Source organism: Aptenodytes patagonicus, chromosome 3, assembly GCF_965638725.1.
Source record: "Aptenodytes patagonicus chromosome 3, bAptPat1.pri.cur, whole genome shotgun sequence".
NCBI lineage: Eukaryota > Metazoa > Chordata > Aves > Sphenisciformes > Spheniscidae > Aptenodytes > Aptenodytes patagonicus.
This window is the reverse complement of record NC_134951.1, coordinates 49,151,840-49,175,876: the sequence shown is the minus strand read 5'-3', so window position 1 is coordinate 49,175,876 and position 24,037 is coordinate 49,151,840. Positions and strand designations below refer to the sequence as shown.

Below are 24,037 nucleotides of genomic sequence, written 5' to 3'. Positions count from 1 at the left end.
GAGCTGTTGAAAAGGTAAACCTGCAGGCTGTGCCAACTGCTAGAAATTAATGTTGGACTCTAAGAAATTAATGGAAGAAGATCATTTGATTTCAGTGAGACCATAAGCCTTTTCAGACTAAGAAAAGCCCCAAACAACAACAAAACCCAGCATTTTTCAACATGTTGATCTTCTGAAACTATGGTGAAAATGTAACTTCCTCTTACCATGAAGTCTGGCTTCTAAGGGACTGAAGAGAAACTGACAAAAATAGTGAGCAAATCGTGCAATTACAGAAAAATGCAGTTTCACAGTCACTTGAAATTTTGCCAGTTGATGTTGAAATTATCAGTTAGTATCGTCCCTTTTGACTTCATTTTTCAAAGTGAAGTAATTGGACTTTTTTGTTTGAGTTCGTACCTGAACATTAAGTAAAGTAATGTAGGGATATGTTAAATAACCCCAAAGCTAAATGAATTGTTTTGGGTTGAAAGGTGTATTATTTTTTTAAACTGTTATCTTTTTTGGTATAACAGTGAAATTGATCGGCAGTCCTCACCTAAGACAGAAGACTCTTTGTGATAAGCCCATGTTTTCCCTAGTAGAAAAAGTCGGTGTGGAATAGTTACTAATGATAATCCGAAAAGCATTAGAAAAGGAGAATTGTATGTGCAGAGAGAAATTTAAGTTGACAGTAAAAATATTGACAGTTAACCCATTTCTATTCAGCCATACCCTAATACAAAAACCAGATTGAAATGTCTTGCATGAGTTGCAGTTCATTAAGCAAATGTGACACTTTATTTTCTAGCTATTTCAATACTGAAAGAGGTGAAGAGGTGAACACGCTTCTCAGTGTACTGATAAGTCAAAGTGAAAAAAGAAAATATTAAAAAGATGTTTCAGGACTTGGTTATTGTGTCCTTCCCTTGCCCCCAAATAGAAGGCAGAATCCTTTTGCTGAATCTGAGTTTTGAGTTTATAACTTTATGGATAAAATACGTTGTCTCTGAAAATTAATTATAAAAAGAAATGCCACTACTGCATTTAAAACTAATTATGAGATGGATCATAATGCTGCTTTGTTTATTATTTTAATTGAAAAAAATAATCTGTAGCTTTGTTAACATTTGCTGATAGTCAACATTTTCTTTTAGCTGATATTTTTAATTAGCACTTTATGTATTTGAATTCAATTTATGGTTTAAGACTACAAAGCTGATTTGTTTGGAGGAATTTTTTTCTCAACTGTAATTTCTATCTGCAAAAAAAAATATAAGAACCAATCATATTTTCTGGCAAGACATTCTCTGGAGATCTCTGGTCTTACTACATAAGACAGTATATCAAGTATAGCTTTTAATTCAGGCCATTACTTTGAGTAACGTTGCTGTTTTAAATTTGGATCAAAGTAAAAGACCATTATAATGAATATTTAGTCATCATTCAAACAGAAGAATTAATGATACCATTTTAAATATATATCCTGATAACATGACTGCCTTGAAAAAAAAGACTGCAATCTGAACATTGCCAATTTAGAATTAGCAAATTAGCTAAGTAGCTTGCATTTGTAGTATTTCACACCTTAAAGTCTTAATATTCATTGTGAAATATATTTCCTCACTGTTTGCTAATTAATGTTCTGTGGAAGTACAACTGCTAATTTTTTTCTGGTTGACATGGCTCATTTTAAAGTGGTAACAGTTATCTGTAGTAGTGCTACAATCCAGTTCATAAATGTTCAGATCATGTATATGATCATACATTTTTACACCTACCATTTTGTAGGAGTACAAGCATTTGAAAAATCTGTATTTGCTAAGAAAATGCACCCAGTAATATTTTGACAAAACATAGAAACACCCCACACACTCTCTCAGTGTTATTAGTGACTCAGTGAGTCTTTCAGGTGTTAAGTTTTAAATATTGCAGGACAGGAACATCTTTTTCTGTAGTATCACAAAGTCTCTTGAGGAGTAATTCTTGGTAATTAGTGAAGACTCATATATTCTGATGGTAAAACAATTGCACTGGAACAATATTGTGAGGCAGTACAGGGAAAAATATTTCTCTAAGGAGAATAAATAAATAGGATATATCTTGTGGAGATCAAGTGAAGAAAAAAGTATTCATAAATGCATGTGTTTTGTAAGATACTTTTTTTTTTTCCCTAATATTTTGAAAGAAACACAGCAGGATGTAAGCAATTCATGGAGTTGCTGGAGTGCATTGATGAGAACTTCCTCCTTCAGGTGGTAGCGGAGCCAATGAGGAGAGGTGCTTTGCTGCACCTCATACTCACCAACAAGGAGGGGTTCATTGGGGATGTGAAGATCAAAGGCAGACTTGACTGCAGTGACCATGAGATGGTGGAGTTCAGGATCCTGAGAGGAAAGAACAGGGCAAAAAAGCAAGCTCACAACCCTGGACTTCAGGAGAGCAGCCTTTGGCTTCTTCAGAGGTCTGCTTGGAAGAGTCCCTGGAGGGAAGAGGGGCCCAAGAAAGCTGGTTAATATTCAAGGATTACCTCCAAGCTCGAAAGCAGTCCATCCCAACGAATAGGGAGTCGGCCAAAAATGCCGGGAGGCCTGCATGGATGAACAAGTTGCTCCTGGCCAAACTCAAACACAAAAAAGAAGCATACAGAAGGTGGAAGCAAGGACAAGTAACCTGGGAGGAATACAGAGACATTGAGCATCTAGGGATGAAGTTAGGAAAGCTAAAGTCCTGGTCAGAGATGTAAAGACAACAAGATAGGCAACAAAAGGAAGACTAAGGAAAATGTGGGCCCATTGCTGAATGAGACAAGGGACATGGTTACACAGGACATGGAAAAGGCTGAGGTACTAAATGACACCTTTGCCTCAGTCTTTACTAGCAAGACCAGCCTTCAGGAATCCCAGGTCCCAGCTACTGGGGAAAAGTCTGGAGCAAGTAAAGTGTACCCTTGGTGGAAGAGGATCAGGTCAGGAAATACTTAAGCAAAATAGGCATACGTATGTCCATGGGCTTTGATGGGATGCATCCATGAGTGTTGAGGGAGCTGGCTGATGTCATTGTGATGTCACTCCTGATAATCTTTGATCGATCATGGTAACTTGGAGAAGTGACCAAAGACTGGAGGAAAGCAAATGTCACTCCTGTCTTCAACAAGGTCAAGAAGCATAGGACCCAGAGAATGCCAGGCCAGTCAGCCACACCTCAATCCCCGGGAAGGTGATGGAGCAGCTAATCCTGGAAATACTTTCCAGGCATATGAAAGACAAGAAAATCATATCATGAGTAGTCAGCTTGGCTTCACCAATGGAAAGTCATGCTTGACCAGCTTGATAAATTTCTATGATGAAATGACTGGCCAGGTAGATAAAGGGAGAACAGTGGATACTGTCTGACTAGACTTCAGTAAGGCCTTTGACACTGTCTCCCATAAGATCCTCATAAAGAAGCTGTTGATGTATGGGCTGGCTGAGCAGACAGTGAGGTGGATTGAAAACTGTCTGAATGGGCGGGCCCAGAGGGTGGTGATCAGTGGCACAAAGTCTAGTTGGAGGCCAGTAACTAGCAGTGTACCCCAGGGGTCAATACTGCGTCCAGTCTTGTTCAACATCTTCGTTAATGATCTGGATGATGGGGCAGAGTGTACCCTCAGCAAGTTTGCTGCTGATACCAAACTGGGAGGAGTGGCTGATACACCAGAGGATTGTGCTACCATCCAGAGGGACCTCAACAGGCTGGAGAAATGGCCTGACAGGAACCACACAAAGTTCAACAAGGAGAAGTGCAAAGTCCTGCCCCTGGGGAGGAATAACCCCATGCACCAATATATACTGGGGGCTGACCAGCTGGAAAGCAGCTTGGCAGAAAAGGACCAGGGTGTCCTGGTGGACACCAAGTTGAACATAAGCCAGCAATGTGCCCTTATTGCATTAGACAAAGTGTTGCCAGCAGGTCAAGGGAGGTGATCTATCCCCTCTACTCAGCACTGCTGAGGCCACACCTGGAGTACTGTGTTCGGTTCTGGGCTCCCCAGGAGAAGAGTGACATGGACATACCAGAGAGAGTCCAGTGAAGGGCTATGAAGATGATGAACTGGAGCATCTCTCATATGGGGAAAGGCTGAAAGAGCTGGGACTGTTCAGCCTGGAGAAGAGAAGTCTCAGGGCGGATCTCATCAATTTATATAAATACCTGAAGGGAGGGTGCGGAGAGGACAGAGCCAGGCTCTTTTCAGTGGTGCCCAGTGACAGGACCAGAGGCAAATGGGCACAAACTGAAACACAGGTGGTCATGCCTGAACATCAGGAAACACTTTTTTGCTGTGAGGGTGACCGAGCACTGGCACAGATTGCCCAGGGAGGTTGTGGAGTCTTCATCCTTGGAGATACTCAAAATCTGTCTCGACATGTTCCTGAGCAACTAGCTCTAGGTGACCCTGCTTGAACAAGGGAATTGGGCAAGATGACCTCCGGAGGTCCCTTCCAACCTCAACCATTCTTTGATTCTGTATCTATGAAGTCTGTAAAGCTGGGTTTCAAAAATGTTGAGACAGCAGATAGATTGCTTTCTAAAAGCTGTTAATATTATGCTGATGGTACTTGAGGTAATTGAATGTTCAGATGGGGAGAAATGCTCTTGCTCAAATTTGGACTAGCAATTTTTGTAAAGGTTTTATAAGTCTCTGCTAGCTCTCTGTGTCTGCTTTTCTTAGCCAGGGCCTTGAAGCATTATTCATAATTACCCAGTGTTTTTACCGCTTCCATTGCATAATTTCTGTGATAGGAAACTGGTTTTGGTACTAACATTAATGTGTACCATTTGTATACCTCACAGCACCACATTTGGAGGCCACCTAACCTGTCTTGCTGTTTTCTTTTTTTGTCAGTCTGGGATCTAGTGCAGCAATCTTACTTTTTCTTATTTGTACATTGTGTTCTTACAGATAAGATTTTGTTTGAGAAGAAAATGACATGAATCACATGTTCTATTGGGTTTATGTTATCTGGTCAAATTTGAGATCGGATACTGGTAGTATCTGGTCAAATCTTTTAATTTATGATTTTTTTAGTATTCTACCATGGCTGCTTAGAATATAGCAAATGCTGACTAGATGAAAACAACTGTGGTGTGTGTAAGCTTTTGTAGGGACTTACTAGTATTATATTTGCTGTAGAAGTATTATCATCTGTAAGGTTGAACTGTGTGTCGTCTTAGTATTTTATTTCTGAACATCTAAAGTTAAGAGAAAGCCCAATCATAAAACATGTTTATTATGAAAGAACTGATGAGGATCAGATGCATGTTCTCTTGTCTGATTGTAGACTCAATTCTTATTTGTGATGTGAAGCATGGGTTCATCAAATACTAAATGTTAAAATTTATTTATTACTTTTTGTTCTTTTTTCTTTAAGTAGAATTACAGAAAAATATTTATTGAGAGGAAAAATATGAATGTAATATTGCTTTAAGAGTCAAAGGCCTTGATATTAAAAATTTGTATTAAAATAACCTTGGAATCAAAAATCTGTCAGAAGAAACTACCCCACATGTTTTGGGGGAAAAAGTTGGCAATTTAGTTAATACTTTGTCAAATACAGTTATATTATACTTATAGAATTAAGAACTTCTTGCAATTTAGAATTCTTGTTTTAAAAGCTCTATCATAAACCTAGTTTGCTCATCTATGTAACACTTGTTATATCTATCCTTTTATAGGATAAGGTAATTTGAGATTGTTGATTGGAATTTGGTCAATGTTGGTAGAATTTTAGAAAACAAGTGTCCTGTTCTCTAGATCCTGTCACAGGTTGATAAGCTTATTTATAAACATTAACCACTTACAGGTTCATGATCACTGGCCTGTGTTTTCTTTTAGTATCCTGCCTATTTATCAAAGCTGTTAGAAGTTTCTCCATTTTGACAATTCTTAATATCTTTCAATGATTGGTAGTTGAATTTTAAAAAAGTTTCATTTCAGTCAAGATAATGAAACAATGGCCATCTTTTACTTATTAAAGCATTCCTTTTGCTCTGGATATCACCTGAACAAGTGTCGTGGTTTAACCTCAGCCGGCAACTGAGCACCACACAGCCGCTCGCTCACTCTCCCCCCACTCCTCAGTGGGATGGGGGAGAGAATTGGAAGAGTAAAAGTGAGAAAACTTGTGGGTTGAGATAAGAACAGTTTAACAATTAAAATAAAATAATAATAATAAAAGAATATACAAAGCAAGTGATGCACAATGCAGTTGCTCACCACCTGCTGACTGATGCCCAGCCAGTCCCCAAGCAGCGGCCCCCCCCGGCCAGCTTTCCCCAGTTTCTGTACTGAGCATGACGTCACATGGTATGGAATGTCCCTTGGGCCAGTTTGGGTCAGCTGTCCTGGCTGTGCCCCCTCCCAGCTTCTTGTGCACCTCCAGCCTTCTCAGTCGGTAGAGCATGGGAATCTGAGAAGTCCTTGACTAGTGTAAGCACTACTTAGCAACAACTAAACCATCCGTGTGTTACCAACATTATTCTCCTCCTACATCCAAAACACAGCACTGTACCAGCTACTAGGAAGGAAATCAACTCTATCCCAGCCGAAACCAGGACAACAAGATTTGCGCAATTTCTAAACTTTCATATGGGGGCCTGTGAAACAACAGAATCTGAATTTTCCTTTTATTTTCTGAGTGATTTTCAACTGCAAAGTTACAGAGTAACTTTTATTTTAATAGTTCAAAGTTCTTTTTTTCTGAAATAAGTGGGACTGTAAGGTAAGCTTTGTGCCTGTCCCAGAAACCTCAAGCTTTGATAGATAGTGATTCATTAGATTTGTTATAAATAGGCAATAAATAATTGCTCTTAAATCATAGTTATAACGTGCAGGCAAGTTACTACTGAAATTCAGTGGATGAGATCCAGTTCTATGGGTGTTTTATACATAGCAGTTGGCACTTAAAATTATTTTTCTTCAATAGTATATGAGAAATATGCATTTCTATTTCTACTTGAAACAGCTGCTGAGAATTTTTTTGGGGGGAGGAGTGGAATGCTTTCTTTAGAGTGACCACTTTAAGTCTGATTTTAAATTTAAAAATGCTACTTCTTGTGTTAAGGTTGCATGAGGTGACTGCTAAATATGTCGTCATTGTGGAGAATGGAGAGTACTACAATTGTTTGGCAATTGGGAGATTGAATGTACTTCGCTTTTATCTGTTTGATAGTCTGTTACTTAGGGATTTATGCAAAAAGAGAAGCCATTGCAAGAGCACACAAGAAATGGCACCATAATAGAGACTTACCACAGATGTACCTACATGAAACAGTAAAATTTGAAAGTTAGCTTTTCCAGGACTGGTGGAAGTTGTTTAATCTGTTTTGCCAGTGCAAGGATCAAAATATCAAAATGTACACCTTGAAAGTATGCCTTAGGGAAAAAGCATCTCATAGGGAACTGGGAGCTGTCAGCTCAAGCTTAGGTATAAGGGGGGTCTTAGGTGTTTACTGTTCTGTGGTGAAGGTTAGAAATATTTTATCACAGATAATTTTTAGTGGGACACATACATTAAATGGCTCACAATTATATAAGGATTTGATTCTGGATAGCTGCTTAATTGTTTTAATGTGGAAGATGTATACAAAGGATGCACAGTAGCTTGAAGTTACTAGTTGATATTTCGGTATGGTTTTCCATACGGAATCCTACTAATAGCCATCCAATACACATAGATGCAGCAAACTGTTTCTGCCTCAAATATATAAAGTAGGTAAAACTTAAGATAGCTTTGTTAAATTCTACATTGCATTTACTCTGCTGTATATTGAAATACTGGTTTTTAATAAATTTGAATCTGGATTTTTCTTTGTAAATGCTGAATATTTCTTTTTTCTGCTCTACTAGATGCTTGTGACTACTCCGGAGAAATGGGATGTAGTGACAAGAAAAAGTGTTGGTGATGTAGCCCTCTCTCAGCTGGTAAAACTCTTGATTCTCGATGAAGTTCATCTGTTGCATGAAGACAGAGGACCAGTACTTGAAAGTATAGTAGCACGTACTTTACGTCAGGTAAGAGTGAAAAAATCTTCAAAAGAATTTTATTTTGGTCAAGAATAGATAGATTTCAGTGTAAAAGCAGAAATGTTTAGACAATTAAATCAAAATGCTTAGGCAGTTTACAGTTTATTTTGTAGCTATTCTGTATTAAGAATGAAGAAAAATTTTTGTTTTCTACCTTCTCTTCTGTATTATATCAACTATCAGATTCCTAGGATGCATAATTTATTACAGAGCTATTTATTTATGATTAATTTACTTAATGTTAATTGACTTACTGTACAAGTAACAGCAAAATTAAACATTTTTAAACAAATAATAATCAGGTTAATGTTTTAAGATAACCAAAATTTCTTACCAGGAATGCTGATTTTTAATTAGCAGTTTTCCTAGGAGAAAATTTTTTTTAATGAAGAGTAGTGTCTTAAATCTAGGTAAAAATTTCAGCACTGCTAGAAAAATACTATGTAACTTTTCTTTAGCATAATTGGCCCCCCCCCATGCTTTAGTGGTACTTTCTAAATACCAAGATTTGAAATGGCAAAAGGAGGAAAGGATGAATGTGTGGGTTTTTTTCTTAAATCTTGTACAAAAGAAGGATTCAGAGTTAGGCAATAAATAAGATTGGTCTCAATGGTGAGATGTGCATTTACAAGAAAAATAAAATGTGGAATTTAGGGATGAATAAAAAGGATGGAATTAGGATAAATAAATAATGGTAAGGAGAGGATAGAGTGCCATTCTTTTTTTTCTTTGACATGCAGAGCAAAAGTATGTCAATACAAATAATCTGTAATGAGTTAAAAATGAACACAATTGGTATTGTTGTGGTTCTATTATAGCATGTTAAATGTTTAAAGCCTTTTAGTTTTCAAGATGCTTTTTTCTTGGTAAGGCTACACTAACCTTGTTAAGGCTTTCTGAATCATCTGGTTCCAGCTCCTCTAAGAACAGAATAAAATGGATGTCTGCTGTAATCCAGTACAGAAAGTGTAAAGTTCCTGTATAAAGAACAACATAAGTAATAATTCCTTAGAAGAAGCTAAACTTGGAAAGATTTTTTTTTTTTTAATTTTTTTTTTAAATGGAGAGTAGGGCTTTGTAAAGTTTAGACTACCTCAAGGGCACTAAAACTTAACCTGTTTGATATTGTAATTTCTTTCTTAAATGGATTTGATTACCTTGTTTTCCTTAGGTGTCTTTAAAGTAAAGCATCTCAGCTTTTAGCAGTGACCGTGATGGTCATTGTCTTCATGTCAGATTGCAAGACTCATTCATTTTTTAATGCGAAGTTTTGTGAGACTTGTAAGGTAGGCTCCAGCTGTTCGAAATAGATGTCTAGAGCCATTTTATCTGCCCTACATTATTCAGCTTGGCATCCTGTTTCTGCTTCATTTGGACACAAATCTCCCATAGATCCTTTCCTTTTGTGTCTGTCAAGCCTGTGCAGGTAACTTAAGGAATATAAAATCTGAGGCAATTATGTCTTGTGTACTGAATGCTACCCTTAGTGCATTTATTGTAATATAGCAGTATCTTGCTTCAACACTCATTTAAAAAATAGGTCTCTAGGGTGCTTTAATCTTCTAGGATTTCAAGGTTTGTTTTACCTACCAAGTTGGAGTTTAATTCATCTGGAATTGAAGCTACTGATTTGTGACCCTTCCTTAAGTGAGACAGTTGGGAAGAAAAACAAAATGCAAATCTTGAAATTAACTATCTCACCACCTTTCTGAAGACCTTATTTATTCTATGTTGGTAAGAAAGGCAGTATTGGAGATCACTATGAATCTTTACAGGAAGGCGGTTGAAGAGAGGGAAAATTTGCAGTATAAAAATACATTAACACCCCCCCCCCCCCAAGTCAAAAAAAACAAAACTACTTATAGAAGTATTTAGAATTATGCAGTAGAAAACAATTCCAAACAAAAATATTTTTAATTGCAAGCCTCCCAGAGAGCTAGGGGACAAAGAAACAGGAGATGTTTTGTACAAGTGTTTTAGCTTTTTAATATGGAAACAAATAATAAGAGGATTAGTTTTAGAAGTTACACTGAAATGTTATACTGTAGCATCTGAGCCTGCAAGCATAGCTCTGTGAAGTTTGCATTATACATCCATAACTAATTATGAAATTACTGGAACTTCAATTTGGTGACTAAAAAAGATAACAAATGTTCTGATTTCAGAAGTATTTCACTGTACTTTAGTGAAAATACTATTACAGATGTTTTAAGTGTAAAAATATCACACCTAATAATGTTCTAATGATATTTTGCAAAGAAAAAATATTTGGTTACATTTCTTTGGTTCTGTTCCCTGCTCATAGTTCTGTTTTCTGCATTTTGATACAAATTTGTAAATGTCCCTGGAGCAGGAACTAAACCCAGGATATTCAGCCCATCCCTGGAGAATGTCCTTCTGACTTCGATGATTCTGTACGAAACATAAAGCCTCTCTCCAGCCCTTCTGAAAGTAGTTCTAGAACATATTTTTCATTGATATCTGTAGAAACCTCGTACTCATTCAATATTCATGCACGCAGGAGGTAAGAATAATCGTTCAATTCTCAAAAAAACAAAACAAAAAAAACCATTGACAACATCAATCTGAAATACCGTTATTGTCAATTGCACCACTGCAATAATTGCTGAAATCAGTTACCTGATTTGTATACTGGTTTAAGACATCAGAAATATTGACTAGTTTTTCCTAATTCGTTGTGGAGGGATTCAGAAAGTGATTAGACAAGTAATTCAAAGAAAAATCCATTGCAGATTAATAGTCACTAGATCAGACTGGGGGCTGTGGTAACTGGGGCTATGCTGGCAAATATCATTGACATTTTCCCAGTTTCTGTACTGTCCCTTTCGGCCACTGTGAGAGACAGTGTATTGAAGCAGTTGGTTTTTTGGTCTGACCTGGAACAGTCATTTCTTGTATCACTTCTAGGATAGAACTGTGATAAATTCCTTTGAATACTACTTCAGCCTTTTCAATAAATCACAAATAGCTACTCTAATAATGGTGTCTACCTATAGTACATCTTCCCTAGCTTGTATATGAGACAATGTCATGATTCCTGTGCAGGTCAGGATGTATAATGTAGTGCCTTTTACATTTTGCAGGGCTTGCTATCCTGTCTTACAGAAAAAGCATCTCCTTGTTTTGTTGGTGTGTGAGGGTTGCTTTGCTTAGATGGCAGATAATAGAAAAACAGACAATGGATTTTTTTTTACTATTATTTGGGGGGGGGGGAGGTGTCTTTTTAAGAATTAGTGTTCAATTAGCTACTTGGGCCTACAACTGTGCCAGAAAAGAATGTTTTGAGATCTGTATTCATATGCTGTACAAATACAGCTATACAAATACATTCTCAAAACAGGAATATCCTGATGCATTAGCAGGTCTGTCCTAATTTGTACCTCAAAATTGTTGAATTGTGGTTATACTTTCCCCCAGATGAACACTGAGTAACACCACTTACTGTAAGACTTTAACATGTTCATTTTAACTTATGGCATTTTTTAGAATCAGGGTTTTTTTAAAACCTGGAAGGAGCATATATATTGGAATTGCTGACATTTTTACTCATAGCAGAATGAACAGCATATTTGTGCATGTTTGCACTTTTCAAATTTTAGAGAATGCTTCTGCAAGTGATTTAAATTGACTTTGCTAAACATTTTGGTGGGAAAATTGCTTTGAGCTCTGTTATATACTGTAGGTATAACATCAAACAACTTCTTTGAATCCAATTTATAGCTTTGATGTTTAAAGTTTTAGTCTAGAGCATAATGCAGATGTGAAACTGAAATGCTTAAACCTTTTAATCAAACTTTCCACACTTCTGTAATATCTACTAAGCTTATTAGCTTGAAAGGAAAAAATTGACTGCTTTTAAAGGACACTGAATTATTTTGTCATAATTTTTCAGAGATTTTGATGACTTCTTTGCTGCTTACGGGTATTTTTTCACAAAAAGCATACTTGAGTGATGTGTGTACCTTGAGAGTTTTGGTACCTTCTCTCAACTATGTGAATGATAAATGAAATAAAAGAAAATCCATAGTAAAAGATTTCTCAGATTTTGGGGAACCAAAGCTCCCATCTTAGACACACAAATATTGTTATTATTACAGTCTCATTCTTCAAATTTAAGTTTCAATTGCTTTATGTTTTTGTATTAGATCAACAAAGTTGCTGGATAAATAATAGGTAGGACAACACAGCAGGACAAGCAATCCAGAAGATTCCTGGAGTGCATTGATGAGAACTTTCTCCTCCAGGTGACAGAGGAGCCAACGAGGAGAGGTGCTTTGCTGTACCTCATACTCACCAACAAGGGAGGGGCTCGTTGGGGATGTGAAGATCAAAGGCAGGCTTGGCTGTGGTGACCATGAGATGGTGGAGTTGTTCTCCTTCCCCTGGAAATTCTCATGTTTCCTTTCTGAGCTTTCTTGCCTCATGACACCTTATTTAAGAAACTTTCCCTCTCAGCCATTGTGTAGTTTTCTTTGCTCTGGATGCATTTTCAGTATCTCTAGTTCCTCATTATCTCCTCTACCTCTTTTTTTCTGTCCCTTTGTTTCCCTCTTTTACCTCCTTGCTAGAAATCAGAAGCAAACAAGTTCAGAGGTTTCTCACCCAAAGCCAAATGCCTAATTGTTATCAAATTAGGAATTTTTATGTGCTTGGAATCCCATTCTTGATTAAGAAAATTTAAGCAGTTTAAAAAAAAAAAAAGCAAGGCTGATAGCTAATGACTAAGAACAGCCGATAAGATTATATATCTTGTCTCTAATGATAGCCCACTGTAGTTCCTATATGTGTCTTTTGGGACTAGAATGCATCAGTAAGTAATGGCATTGGCATTTCATTTGATTCTTCATTTCGCATCTTGAGTGACTGCTGTTAGTCTTTTGTCCTTTTGATGTTCCTTATGTAGGCTGATCAAGTTTCTCAGCATCTTCTATTACAGAATAAACCAAACAAGATTACTGAAACTACTTCTACAATAATTTTTTTGTTTCCAGCTGTAACTGTTGTGGGGCTTTTGTTGCTGAACATTCTTATGTTTGCAATTGGTATGTTTAGAGGTTTTCCTCCTATTACTCAGTTCTATCCTTTTTATACCTCTAAGAATTGCATGTACTTAATTTGCTAACACATCGTCTTCAGAGCTTGCATTCAGATGCTTGTTCATTAAGTCCTCAGACAAACCTCTTTATAGTTGCTGCAGGATTCACTTGTTGCTATAAGAATGTTTCCCGAGAATAGTGTTTCGTTTTGCAGCTGTGGCCTGTTTTAGAATGAGCTAAATTAAAAGAAATTTAGTTTGAATGGGACCATTAACCTAGATTTATCTGTATGGCTGACGCACACATCAGTTATATTAGTTCTGCCAATCACCTGCTCTTCTTGTCACCAGTTATTTTTTATTTACTGCATATCATGGACAAAATTATTGAACAGAGTCAGGCTTAGAAAGCAATTAGAGGCATCCCTTTTTAATTGCTGTTTTTCAATTATACGTTCTCTTTAAAATCTGTCAGTTCATCAGCTTGTGATAAATTTAATACATGTTTTCTTGCTATTCTGAGATGTTATTTTTAAACAGTATGTTGTGCAGCTGTATGTCTAGTGCCTTACATGAGTCTGGATCTATCTTGTTATCTTTTCTGGCAGCCTTGTAATTGTGTAAAAATGACTTTTTTTAAACAATATACTTTTTTAAAACAAAACCTAATCTCCATTTGTTTGGAAAATGTTATGTATCAGATATCCAAATTAATCTTCAGAAGCTTTTCTATTACTTTGCATGGAAGTGATGTCAGGAAGTCATTCTGCATGTCATTTTTTATTATTGATATGTGAACATTTTTCCATTTTTGTGATTATCCATGGAGTTTAAAAGGTAATAGTGATTGTTGTATGTTTTATGTTCTTTCATAATATAGTAAAGCAGTTAAACTGGTTTGTAGAAGGGTTCATATTTCTTTTTATTTCTTAGTTTGGGAACAAAACAGTAAGCGTAGTATGAAAAGGCATTCTGTAATTCAAGAAAAACTGACATGGTGCTGTGCAGGGCATAGAAATCTCTTAATAGGTATATTCAAAATGTCATTTCTTAAGGCAAAGTATTGCATACTTAATATTTAGCTGAGGGAAAACAATATGGCTTCTAATAGTGCTTTCTGCATGGTTACAGTTTTTCAGTACCTCTAGATTTTTAAATATGTTCTAAATGGAGGACTGAGATCACAGTATTTTCAGGGTTCATTGGAAGCAGAGTAAAACTCATTTATAAAATTACTTAACTAGATGGTTGCCTAGTAACAAATGCATCCTGTGCAGAGTGTTTGAGTTGTAGATAACGTCCTACGTAGAATCTTCAAAACAGTATTAGTAATTGCATTTTTACTATGTACTTTTGATTTTGCAATTTTACTGGGTTTTCCATTTTTGTTCCTAAAATTAGGAAATTACCACCTATGTGGACTGATTGACAACTTCTTAATTCTTTCATTAGACAGTAAGCAAGATATCAATAAACAAGTAAACACTGGTGAAACATTCTAACAAACCTCCTTCTTAGTCATTTTGAAACACCTTTATTTTTTTTTTTTAATGTTCTAAGAATTCCTCCTTTTTTTCCTTTCTTTTTCTCCTTTTTTTTGGATAATGTGAAAAACATAGATCTTTTGAGAAGCTGAGACTTAGAGGCATTCTCGGGGTAAGAGTGCTATCTAACTAATAACTAATGTGAATCCCTGTATGCAGTATTTCATTCCTACCACTGTTGAGCAGAGAACTCAGGAACCTACATTAAGAGTTCATCTTCTTGCACATCTAGACTAAAAACTAAGGAACACTTGTGTCTAATTTTCTGTGTATCTTGTCTTCAGTGTACATCTGAAGGGCATACAGACTGAAAGAGGGTGTGTTGAAGTGATCCTGGGTCATCTGAATATCAGATTAATTTCTAACCAGTGGACAATTCTTCAAAGATTAGAATATGTAAACTTCTCTGCTTCACTTAATTCTGTGCTGGAGTTGAAAAATCAGGGATATGTTTTCCAACTTGATTGTAATTCATTCTGTGGATGTGATACTTTAATACATGGAAATGGGAAGACTGCCAAGATCACAAAGTTCAGGAAGAACTTTAGAAGTCAGATAAAAGAGTATCTCTGTGCATACTCTGTATGCTCTCAAGTGGCGGCGGTAATGTAATGAGATGATATGCAAATCTTAAAACCTATTAGGAAGAAAACGATCCTGCTGTGATCAATTTACAATCCAGAGAGGCACTTCCAATACCTGATCCTTTATCATTTACAGTGTAAATGCGGATGATACTTGAGTGTGGAAATCGGTGCTGGATAGCTGTCTTCTCTTTATTTTTTCTGTATACGTGGAATTTCATGGTGCGATAATCATGTTCTGTGAACGTGTATGATGAACATGCTGTCAATTCTCCACATGCCATCGTGAATGCTTCTGAATTAGATATACTAATTAGATATGTCATTTAAATATAGTTATGGCAATTTTATTTCTTACTCCCAGTGTAATATCAAATCAATAAAATATAGTAAAGCTTTCAAAGAACATGATGTGCAAATACTGTGACAGTTCAGTTTTCCAAAGAAAGCCTTGTAAGTTCCAAATGGTGCTTATATTTTTACTGAGATAATTAAACACATATGAAGATTAAAATGTTTGAGATTGTGTGCCAGTAGTGAAGAAAATGCACTTAGCTGCATACCACCAGCCAGTGATAGGGAATGTAAACAGAAAACTTTGTGATCCAAAATGTCTTTTCAGTAATTTTTACTGCAATTTCAGGAAAAGATTATGTGTTCACAGTGTCTTGTATATGAAGGCGCAATCTCTAATTGGGACTTCTAGGACCAAATAATAACTGATCCAGCACATGAAAAATATTAATGTTTGAATGGACTGTATTTACAAAGGGCATCTGCACACTTTCAAGAAATACTTTTGTTTAGAAGCATCTGAGAGCAAAACATATTAATGCTTGCTCTTAAAGGGAAAGTCAGAAAAGTAGTTGAAAAATGTTTGCAGAGAACTCTGTTCTAAAAATGTATTAGAATTCTAAAAACCGTTATGAAAAATAAAGTCTTTATAGTGCTTGGATAGATGAATAATAGATAAGTAATTGAAACTGAATTATAATCACAGAGAAAATGCAAAAATAAATCATGTGTTATGGTTGCATATTCAGATAATTTTGTTTTTCTAACTTTTACGTTTAGCACAGTTTTGGTCACTGCTGTTTGTATATTGCCGTGTACTATTAAAAGAATAAAAAAAGTCATTCTGTATATGAATGTGATGATGTGCAGACACATAGGGTTTTAGTTTACAGTTTTAATTTGATGTGAGCATAAAATAACTGGGAGAGTAGTTGTGATACGTTTTGTCTTTTAGAGTAAATGTACCTCTTTTTGCTTCTTGATTTTTTTTAATATATATTTATTATTGATATTTTGTGATGCTAAGTGGATATAAAAGTAGATGGTAAAAAATAAAGATTTTTTTTTTGTTTGGATGGCCTTGAAAGAAGTTAAAGATATTGATGGAATGATTTAGAGTCTTAATAGTCTTTATTTAATTACGAAGACTAACAAAATGTTACTATAGAGCAAAATACATTATTGCCTGATTTCTTATAGCACGCTGACTTGATTCTTGTGGCGTGATATAAATAGAAAACTAATTGTCCAAATAATTTGTAAATTTTAGATTTCTAAATTGAAAAAAATATGTAGGCACTATATACATATACAAAAATATATGTAAAGTATAATATAAAATATACAAAAATATATTTTGTTTAAAAATGTGCTATGCATATTAGTAATTTTAATTACTTGCTTGTGTTAACTCTCTGCTGTGGTTTTCATGTGGAGTTGTAATTCAGGGTTTTCAATCAGCTTCTTAACTCCAGGGCCAACTGCCAGATTAGTGAAGTTAAATGGCTTCTTTTTACAAAGGTTTTGAAAGTGGCAAGTCTCCGTAACTAAACTGTAACTGTTCTCTAGGCATTATTTATATTTTGAAAGTAAACTCTGAACAAACAACTTACAGTTAATTGCTGTAAAAATTCACAATTCCATGGTTATTAAGCAGAGTTCTTGTTAATTGTTTAAACACTTGAAATGCTTTCCTACCTTCAGATGGAACTGAGCACATTTTCAAGCTAGTGCTTTCAGGCTCTTAGGAGATTTGAAAAAAATTGTTACTGAATTTGGCAAAATCAAATAATGTTTTCCAGATTGGAGCTCAGTTATACTTTCAGATTGTTGTACTTATTATCAGGTGATTGTGAACAAAGTACAGGATAAATATATCAGCAAGTGGCTACTGTTCTTACAGATTCAGGTTAAAAAAAAAAAAAAGCGTATAAACATTAATTAAACTTTTGTACCAGGTGCAGGTGCCCAGGTACTGGCAGCAGGGGCTGCAGGGTGGCCTCTGTGAGAAGAGGCCAGGGCTGCTGTGTGCCGGACACAGTCAGTTCCAGCCACCTCCAATGGATCCACCGCAGCACACAGCTCAGCCCAGCAGCCAGGCTGGTGGTGCCTCTGTAGAAGCATATTTAAGAAAGGGTAAAATCACTGTGCAGCAGTTGAGAGAGAGAGAAGTAGGGAAAAAAGTGTGAGAAACAACACCGCAGACAGCAAGGTCAGTGCAGAAGGAGGTGGTGCTCCAGGGGATGGAGCCAAAACCAACCAACCAAAGAAAGAAAAAAGAAAACCACCCACTCCACACACCACCACCACCACCCCCCTGCAAAAAAAAGAAAAAACCTCAAAACTAAGGGTCAAGCAGCAGGTTTTCTGTGTTGTTTAGTTGGTTGAGTCCACAGTTTAAGCATCCAAATTTTTGCCATGGGACATGTCCGTTACCAGGCAATGTAGTGGTTTACTTTGTCTGCTTGATGTCTGTAGAGTTGTGGGGGGTGGTTTCTTTTGGGATTTCGTTTATTATTTTGGTGTGCTTGTTACTCGCCAGGTCTGTGTTATGGTATGGTGTATTTGATCTTCCTTGGCAATGATCTTCATATACTTTTTAATCATCTTTTTTGAAAACTTTTAATTCATCTGTTTTAATTACATGGCACTTCCTTTCACTTTAACTCAAAGTAACAAAAAGTATTCTAAGTAAAACCTCATATTGTTTTGAACAGGACTTAGCCAGGTAGAAGTTACCAGCCTTACTCATCATGAGACATTCACGCATTTGAGACAAGTTGAGAACCTCGTATACAGCTTCAGTTACAGTGTATAAAAAGCCTTTTGATGAAAATTACTGTGAACTTTGCTTCTAAATAATTATGCTAGTAAGAAAGTTGTGAGCCAGCCTACATGGCTCTTAATATTCCAGAAGGAGATGGGAAAATTCTTGTGTACTTTCCTCTTTCAAGTCTTTTGTCTGGTTTCATTCTTTTTGAAAATTACCTGGAAATACATATAATATGCAGGCTTTTATATGAAACGGAGTATTTCATTGTAAAGCACCATTTCTGTCCCTTATCAAATGGGAAGGCATGTAATGCAAACATTTGGGGCATTTTTTAAAAAAAAAAAAAAAAGATAGAAAAAATGTCTGTTACAGAGCGACTTCCTGGTATTTAAATATCTTCAACTCTGCAGAAGTAGTGCTACATACTGGAGAAATGCAGATAGTAATAAACTAGAATACATTGCCTGAGAGAGTTGTGGAAAGGTCTAAGCAAAAGCCAAGACTGAGGAATGATATGAATTACATTCTTCTTTCTTTTCAGAATTGGGGTGTGATTTGGACTAAGGAAGAAATTGTACCAAATTATCTGTCCTAGTTTTGCCTATAAATTGGACTATCCCTTCTTAACAAAGCCAGTTTTACTGCTATTGTTCCTCCATGTCAGTTAATTACTGCTAACCTTTTGGAGGGCAAAAGTACAATAAAATAGAAAGATGAATAAGCAAGATTTGATGGAATTGCAGAGTGCTCTGGTTTCTTCAATACAGGGTAATCACTAACATCTATTGTTCACCTTTTGTAGAAAGTATTAAATGCTTCTTTCACATTACTGTTTTATAAGAGATGTTTTAAAACTCTGTGCTTGATTTCTTGGTTTATAACACTTGGATCATTTACAGGTTTTCTGTTTTTTAATAGGTTGAATCTACACAAAGTATGATTAGGATTTTGGGCCTTTCAGCTACATTACCCAATTATCTTGATGTTGCTACATTTCTACATGTCAATCCCTGCATTGGACTATTCTACTTCGATGGCCGTTTCCGACCGGTACCGCTGGGGCAAACCTTTATAGGAATTAAGACAACCAATAAGGTAAAGTATCGTGAATGCCAAAAAAAGGGTTGCTGTTTGTTTTGATCATGCTTCATGTATGTATGTGTAGGGGGTACTGGTTTATTATGCTACAGGTGTTTTATGAAGCATATTTTCTTCTGTATAAAGATATGCATAATTGAAAGGTGCTTTAAGAATTGTGTTTCCTCAGTTTACAATACCTGTAAATAGGCCTTGTTGTAATTGGATACAATGGTATCTAGCTTTGCTTTGCCTCCGCTTCGCTAGAAAGTTTTGCTTGATTAAGGAGAAATCATCACCCTCAACTGCAGAGTTACTGTAGCAGCTGATTATTCTGCCTTTCTCGTTTCAGTTTTCCATTTTGCTAGAAACAGCGGTGCTTCTTGTTTGGCTGTAAGGATGCATGAGGAAAGTTTTAAGAAAATATTCGTTTATGAAATCTGGAGAGAGAGAGAGATTAATATGACATGCATTAATACTAGTTGGATATAAGTTATTGATGAAAACCTTAGCATGCTAAGCCATTAACTGTCATATATGCATATCTGGTAGAAAACACGTTAAAGTAGTCCCTAAATAAGCTTCTTTACTCTTTGTGCTCTTGCTTATTTTGGGAAGCAGTAAGGCTGTGGTCAGGTATAATATTCTTATTAAAAATCATAAGTGCAGTGCCACTTGACACGTAAATTATAATTCTTTTAATACAGGAATTAATTAAAACACTTTTCCATAAGGTTTCCTATGCATCTCACTAGCTGATAATTAAAGCTTATATAGCTCAACTTTTAGAAAATCTTATTCTGCTATGATTTAACAGAAACCAAACATTTTCAATCAAAAGTTAATTTCATAGCTTAATCGATAATGGCATTTTTTTTCTTTTTTGTAAAAATGGACATTGCCTTTCTTACTAGGTTATTTAAGTAGTTCATTCCATCTGCAGTGCAGGAAAGAAACTTATTTTACAACTATAGGGAGCCATTTCAAGTCTATACACACAAGAATAGTTTACCATATGGTGCTTACCATGATTTGCATATTTTAACCTTCATTAATTGTTTCAAGTACCTTCACTGTTATTTGCTGTTGCTTTTCTTTAATCTTTTCCTGATACTTGATTTGAATATTTAGTTTATTTCCACTCTTATGGTAAGAAAAAAGGAAAGACTCTATTTCTTCATAGTCACTTTAGAACGCATTTGTGATTTAAAAATCAAAGAAATATTCAAATTATCCTATAAAGTTTGAAATTACTAAAAAACCAGCAAGTTTTCTAAAAAAAACATGAGGACATGAGGAAATATTAGGAGGGTAGTAGTTATTCTGAAATGTGAGTACCTGGCAGACGAAGACAACTGTTTTGGTAATACCGCAGCCAGGAGTTTCTTTCTGCTTTTCAGAAGAATATCATTACAGATTTCAGGGAGTAAAATACATTTTGCAATCAAGATAATACACTTCATAGCAGATGAAAAGTAAAAGTATTAAGCCTCTTTGAGAAAGTATTAGCGTTATCCTGAATAGAATCCTAAATCTGCCAAATTATTGCCAATATCAACATCCTTCTGCCCTATATGAGAGGAGGAAAGCAATGTAAAAACCCCCAGAATCAAAAGCAGTTCTTGCAGAACATCAGCAAGTGCAATAAGTACTATGTCTATATCCACACTGATGAGTTGCAAGGAGATAGAAGGCTGTTAGTTTATTTAGGTAGATGCTTTGCCACAGCTTTCTGACATCCTTCATCCAAAAAACCTCCCAAAAAATTTGGAACTGATTAGTGATTTGCCAAATCACATGCAAACTGTAGGCAAGCTTTCAAAGTTAAGGGCAGCATGGTGTATTTATTATGCATAGAAGTTAGCCAGGAAAGCTTTTAAAACTCTGTACGTTGAAACTCTTAGAGCATATGGGACCAAGACTGAAGTTTGGCTTCTTCAGTCAGAGGTCTGTTAATGTCAGGTATTTTTCTTTATGCATGTTTGTTTTCCTCTTTAGGTATAAATGTAAAGAATACATAAAGTTGTGTTTGTATGTATGTGTGTATATATATGTCCACATTTGTATTTATGCACTGCCTATATACATTTCTCCTTAATGATTTTCACTTGTTATTATTTGAAAAAAATAATTAAAATGCTAACTTCTCGTTTTCAGAATAATTAGACCGGCTACTTGTCTCTTGCACACATGTTCGTATTGTCTCATCTTTTTATTACTATGCTTGTGGGATGCCAAATGTGAATGTTCTCTTCTTCCCTCTAATGCTGTTTTAAAGCTGTGGTTTTCAACTTTCAGCTGTTCTAGGTAACTCCAAGTACTAAACTTCCATTTTCGAATTCTTATGTGCTTTGCTTGTAAAACATTTCTTTGTGTCAAAAAAATTTGGTTATAAAACCACTATCTTCTTTCCACCCATGAATGCACAAATGAAGAATGGAGTGATTGTTCTGATTTTGAACTTCATTTATTTATTTTGATTTGTCACAACCTTAATACTGAGGTGCATTCGAGTAGATACATGCTATTTATATTGTGCTACGTTAAAGAAATTGGGGAAAAAAAATCTTTAGAGTAGCTTGAAGAATACTTTTCATTTTAACTGAACTCTTTTTTTTTTTTAACCTTTTTGAAACATTTTATTTATCCATAATTGGAAACTCCGTACACTGTACTCTCACTGTTCCCTGTGCATGACACAACTATGAAGAAATTTCTGATTTCTATGGCAAAAAAGCTGACAATCAGTAATTTCCTGGTTATATATATCTGCAATGTAAAAACTATTTTTGTAGTTTGGGAAAGAATTAATGTTAGGTAAGATGATGTATTAAATGGATACTTCATCAATATCCTGTAGAAGTAAGATTTCTTAATATGAAACAGATAAATTAAAGAATAGAACTGGGTTACGTCTCTTTCGTCATTTAAAAAAATAACAAAGTCACGTAATAAATTTTCTATCCACTGCCCTTCTTTGTATTTTATCTACTTATTTTCATGTTCTATTTGTGAATTGAAGAATACCAAAAAGATACTGTTAGGAATGGGAATCAGTATATTATAAATTTAATTGCATAATCACTTTTTTTTTTTCATGGATCACTGTAAATTGCTTGATATGGAGTAGAAAATATATAAAGATAGAAATGCTTTTAATATGAGGTATGATGTTTGTTTTTCAGGTGCAGCAGCTGAATCATATGGATGAAGTATGTTATGAAAATGTGCTGAAGCAAATAATGGCTGGACACCAGGTATTTATTTTTTATTTCAGTTGGCATTCAGAACACATATAAAGAAATCAGTTTTGATCATCATAACGATGTATTAAGAAATATTTTTTAAATTTTTTTTTAATTATTTTGAGATATATCACTTCAGAGGTCGTCTCTAATCTTGAAAACACTTTATAGAAACAGCATGCAAGAAAATCTGGCTAAATAATGTCAGTTTCTAGCTAAGGTGAAAATTCCTGGTACTTTATACATCCCTTAAAGTAATTAATGTATATTTATGTCACTTTTTAAAATGACAAGGCAAAGTAGGTCAATACTTTAGAGACCTGAGACTTAGGTACATTTAATGATTAAAAAAAGAAAAAATACAGCACTTAGTTATTCTCCTTAGCCTTTCCCATATCTTTCAAATTCTAGTGTCTCCTGTTAGAGCTGAGGGATGAGAATTATGCAGAGTGTTCAAGACATGGTGCGCAAGAGCTCAGCATCTGTCACTTGAAATATCTTGGGGTTTGTGTTTTGTTTTCTTTTTAAAGGAAGTAATCCTTCATTTTGCTTTACAATAGAGGTTTCTGCAGTGAATTTTCAAGTTTGAAATTCCCCTCCGCTAAGATGGTGGGCTTACCTCATTTGCCTGGATGGTTTATCATTCTGTTATCTTTGTGCTCCTGAATCACGCCCATGCAACGTCTCATTTTTGTTAGAACTTTCCACATAGAGCAGTGTGAGCAGCAGTAGTTGTAGCAGGTATGGCACCCATTCAGAGCAGGAGCAAAAACTAATGCAATGTGATCCTTGAAGAGGCTTTTCACTAAATCACATATATATAAAAAACTCTTTCCCACACAGTCACACTAAGAATTGCACGTTTTCCCTTTTTCACAGAAAATTCAGACTGGTGGTTTTTGAAAGATGAACAGTTGGTTTATGACTTGGGGGGAGAAAAATATTTCAGCAACAGCTTCTTAGTCCTCCTGCTTCCCCTGGTTTAACACCATTCTTCCACTTATCTTCTCTTGTTGATATCAGTCATTGTTGTTACATTCAGAAAACTTTCGTGAAGATTACATGTGGAAATGCTCATATTTTCCTGAGTGAAGATTGTTAACAAAATTTGTTGGCAGTACCAAGAGAACTTTAGTTTATTTTCTCCTCATTGTCAATTATGCACATACCTTACCAAATTCCTAACACTGAGGTGCGTTTAGTTGCTTATCTTTAATTTCTTGTTATGATTTTGTGTATTTTCACTTGCTGTAGATAAATCTACAAGTAGCAGATTCTTTAATCAGTATGTCTAAATAAGTAACATATCTTGGATTCCCGGCAGGAAGTTGCATGCTGTTCCAGCATATTTATTGCACCTTTCTTCCCCTCTCTTTTCTTCACACCGAGGAAAAAACTGTCTACAAACATATATAACATT

At 35.5% G+C, this 24,037-nt stretch overlaps 1 protein-coding gene across 1 annotated transcript in view; it reads left to right on the top strand.

Moving 5' to 3' along the window:
• The window catches only part of ASCC3 (activating signal cointegrator 1 complex subunit 3), a 296,878-nt gene that overhangs the window by 114,828 nt on the left and 158,013 nt on the right, over positions 1–24,037 (top strand). Inside the window, exons 11-13 of the mRNA XM_076333301.1 lie at positions 7,868–8,032; positions 19,214–19,390; positions 22,558–22,629. Of these exons, the coding sequence (XP_076189416.1) occupies positions 7,868–8,032; positions 19,214–19,390; positions 22,558–22,629 (414 nt within the window). The remainder of the gene's footprint in view (positions 1–7,867; positions 8,033–19,213; positions 19,391–22,557; positions 22,630–24,037) is intronic.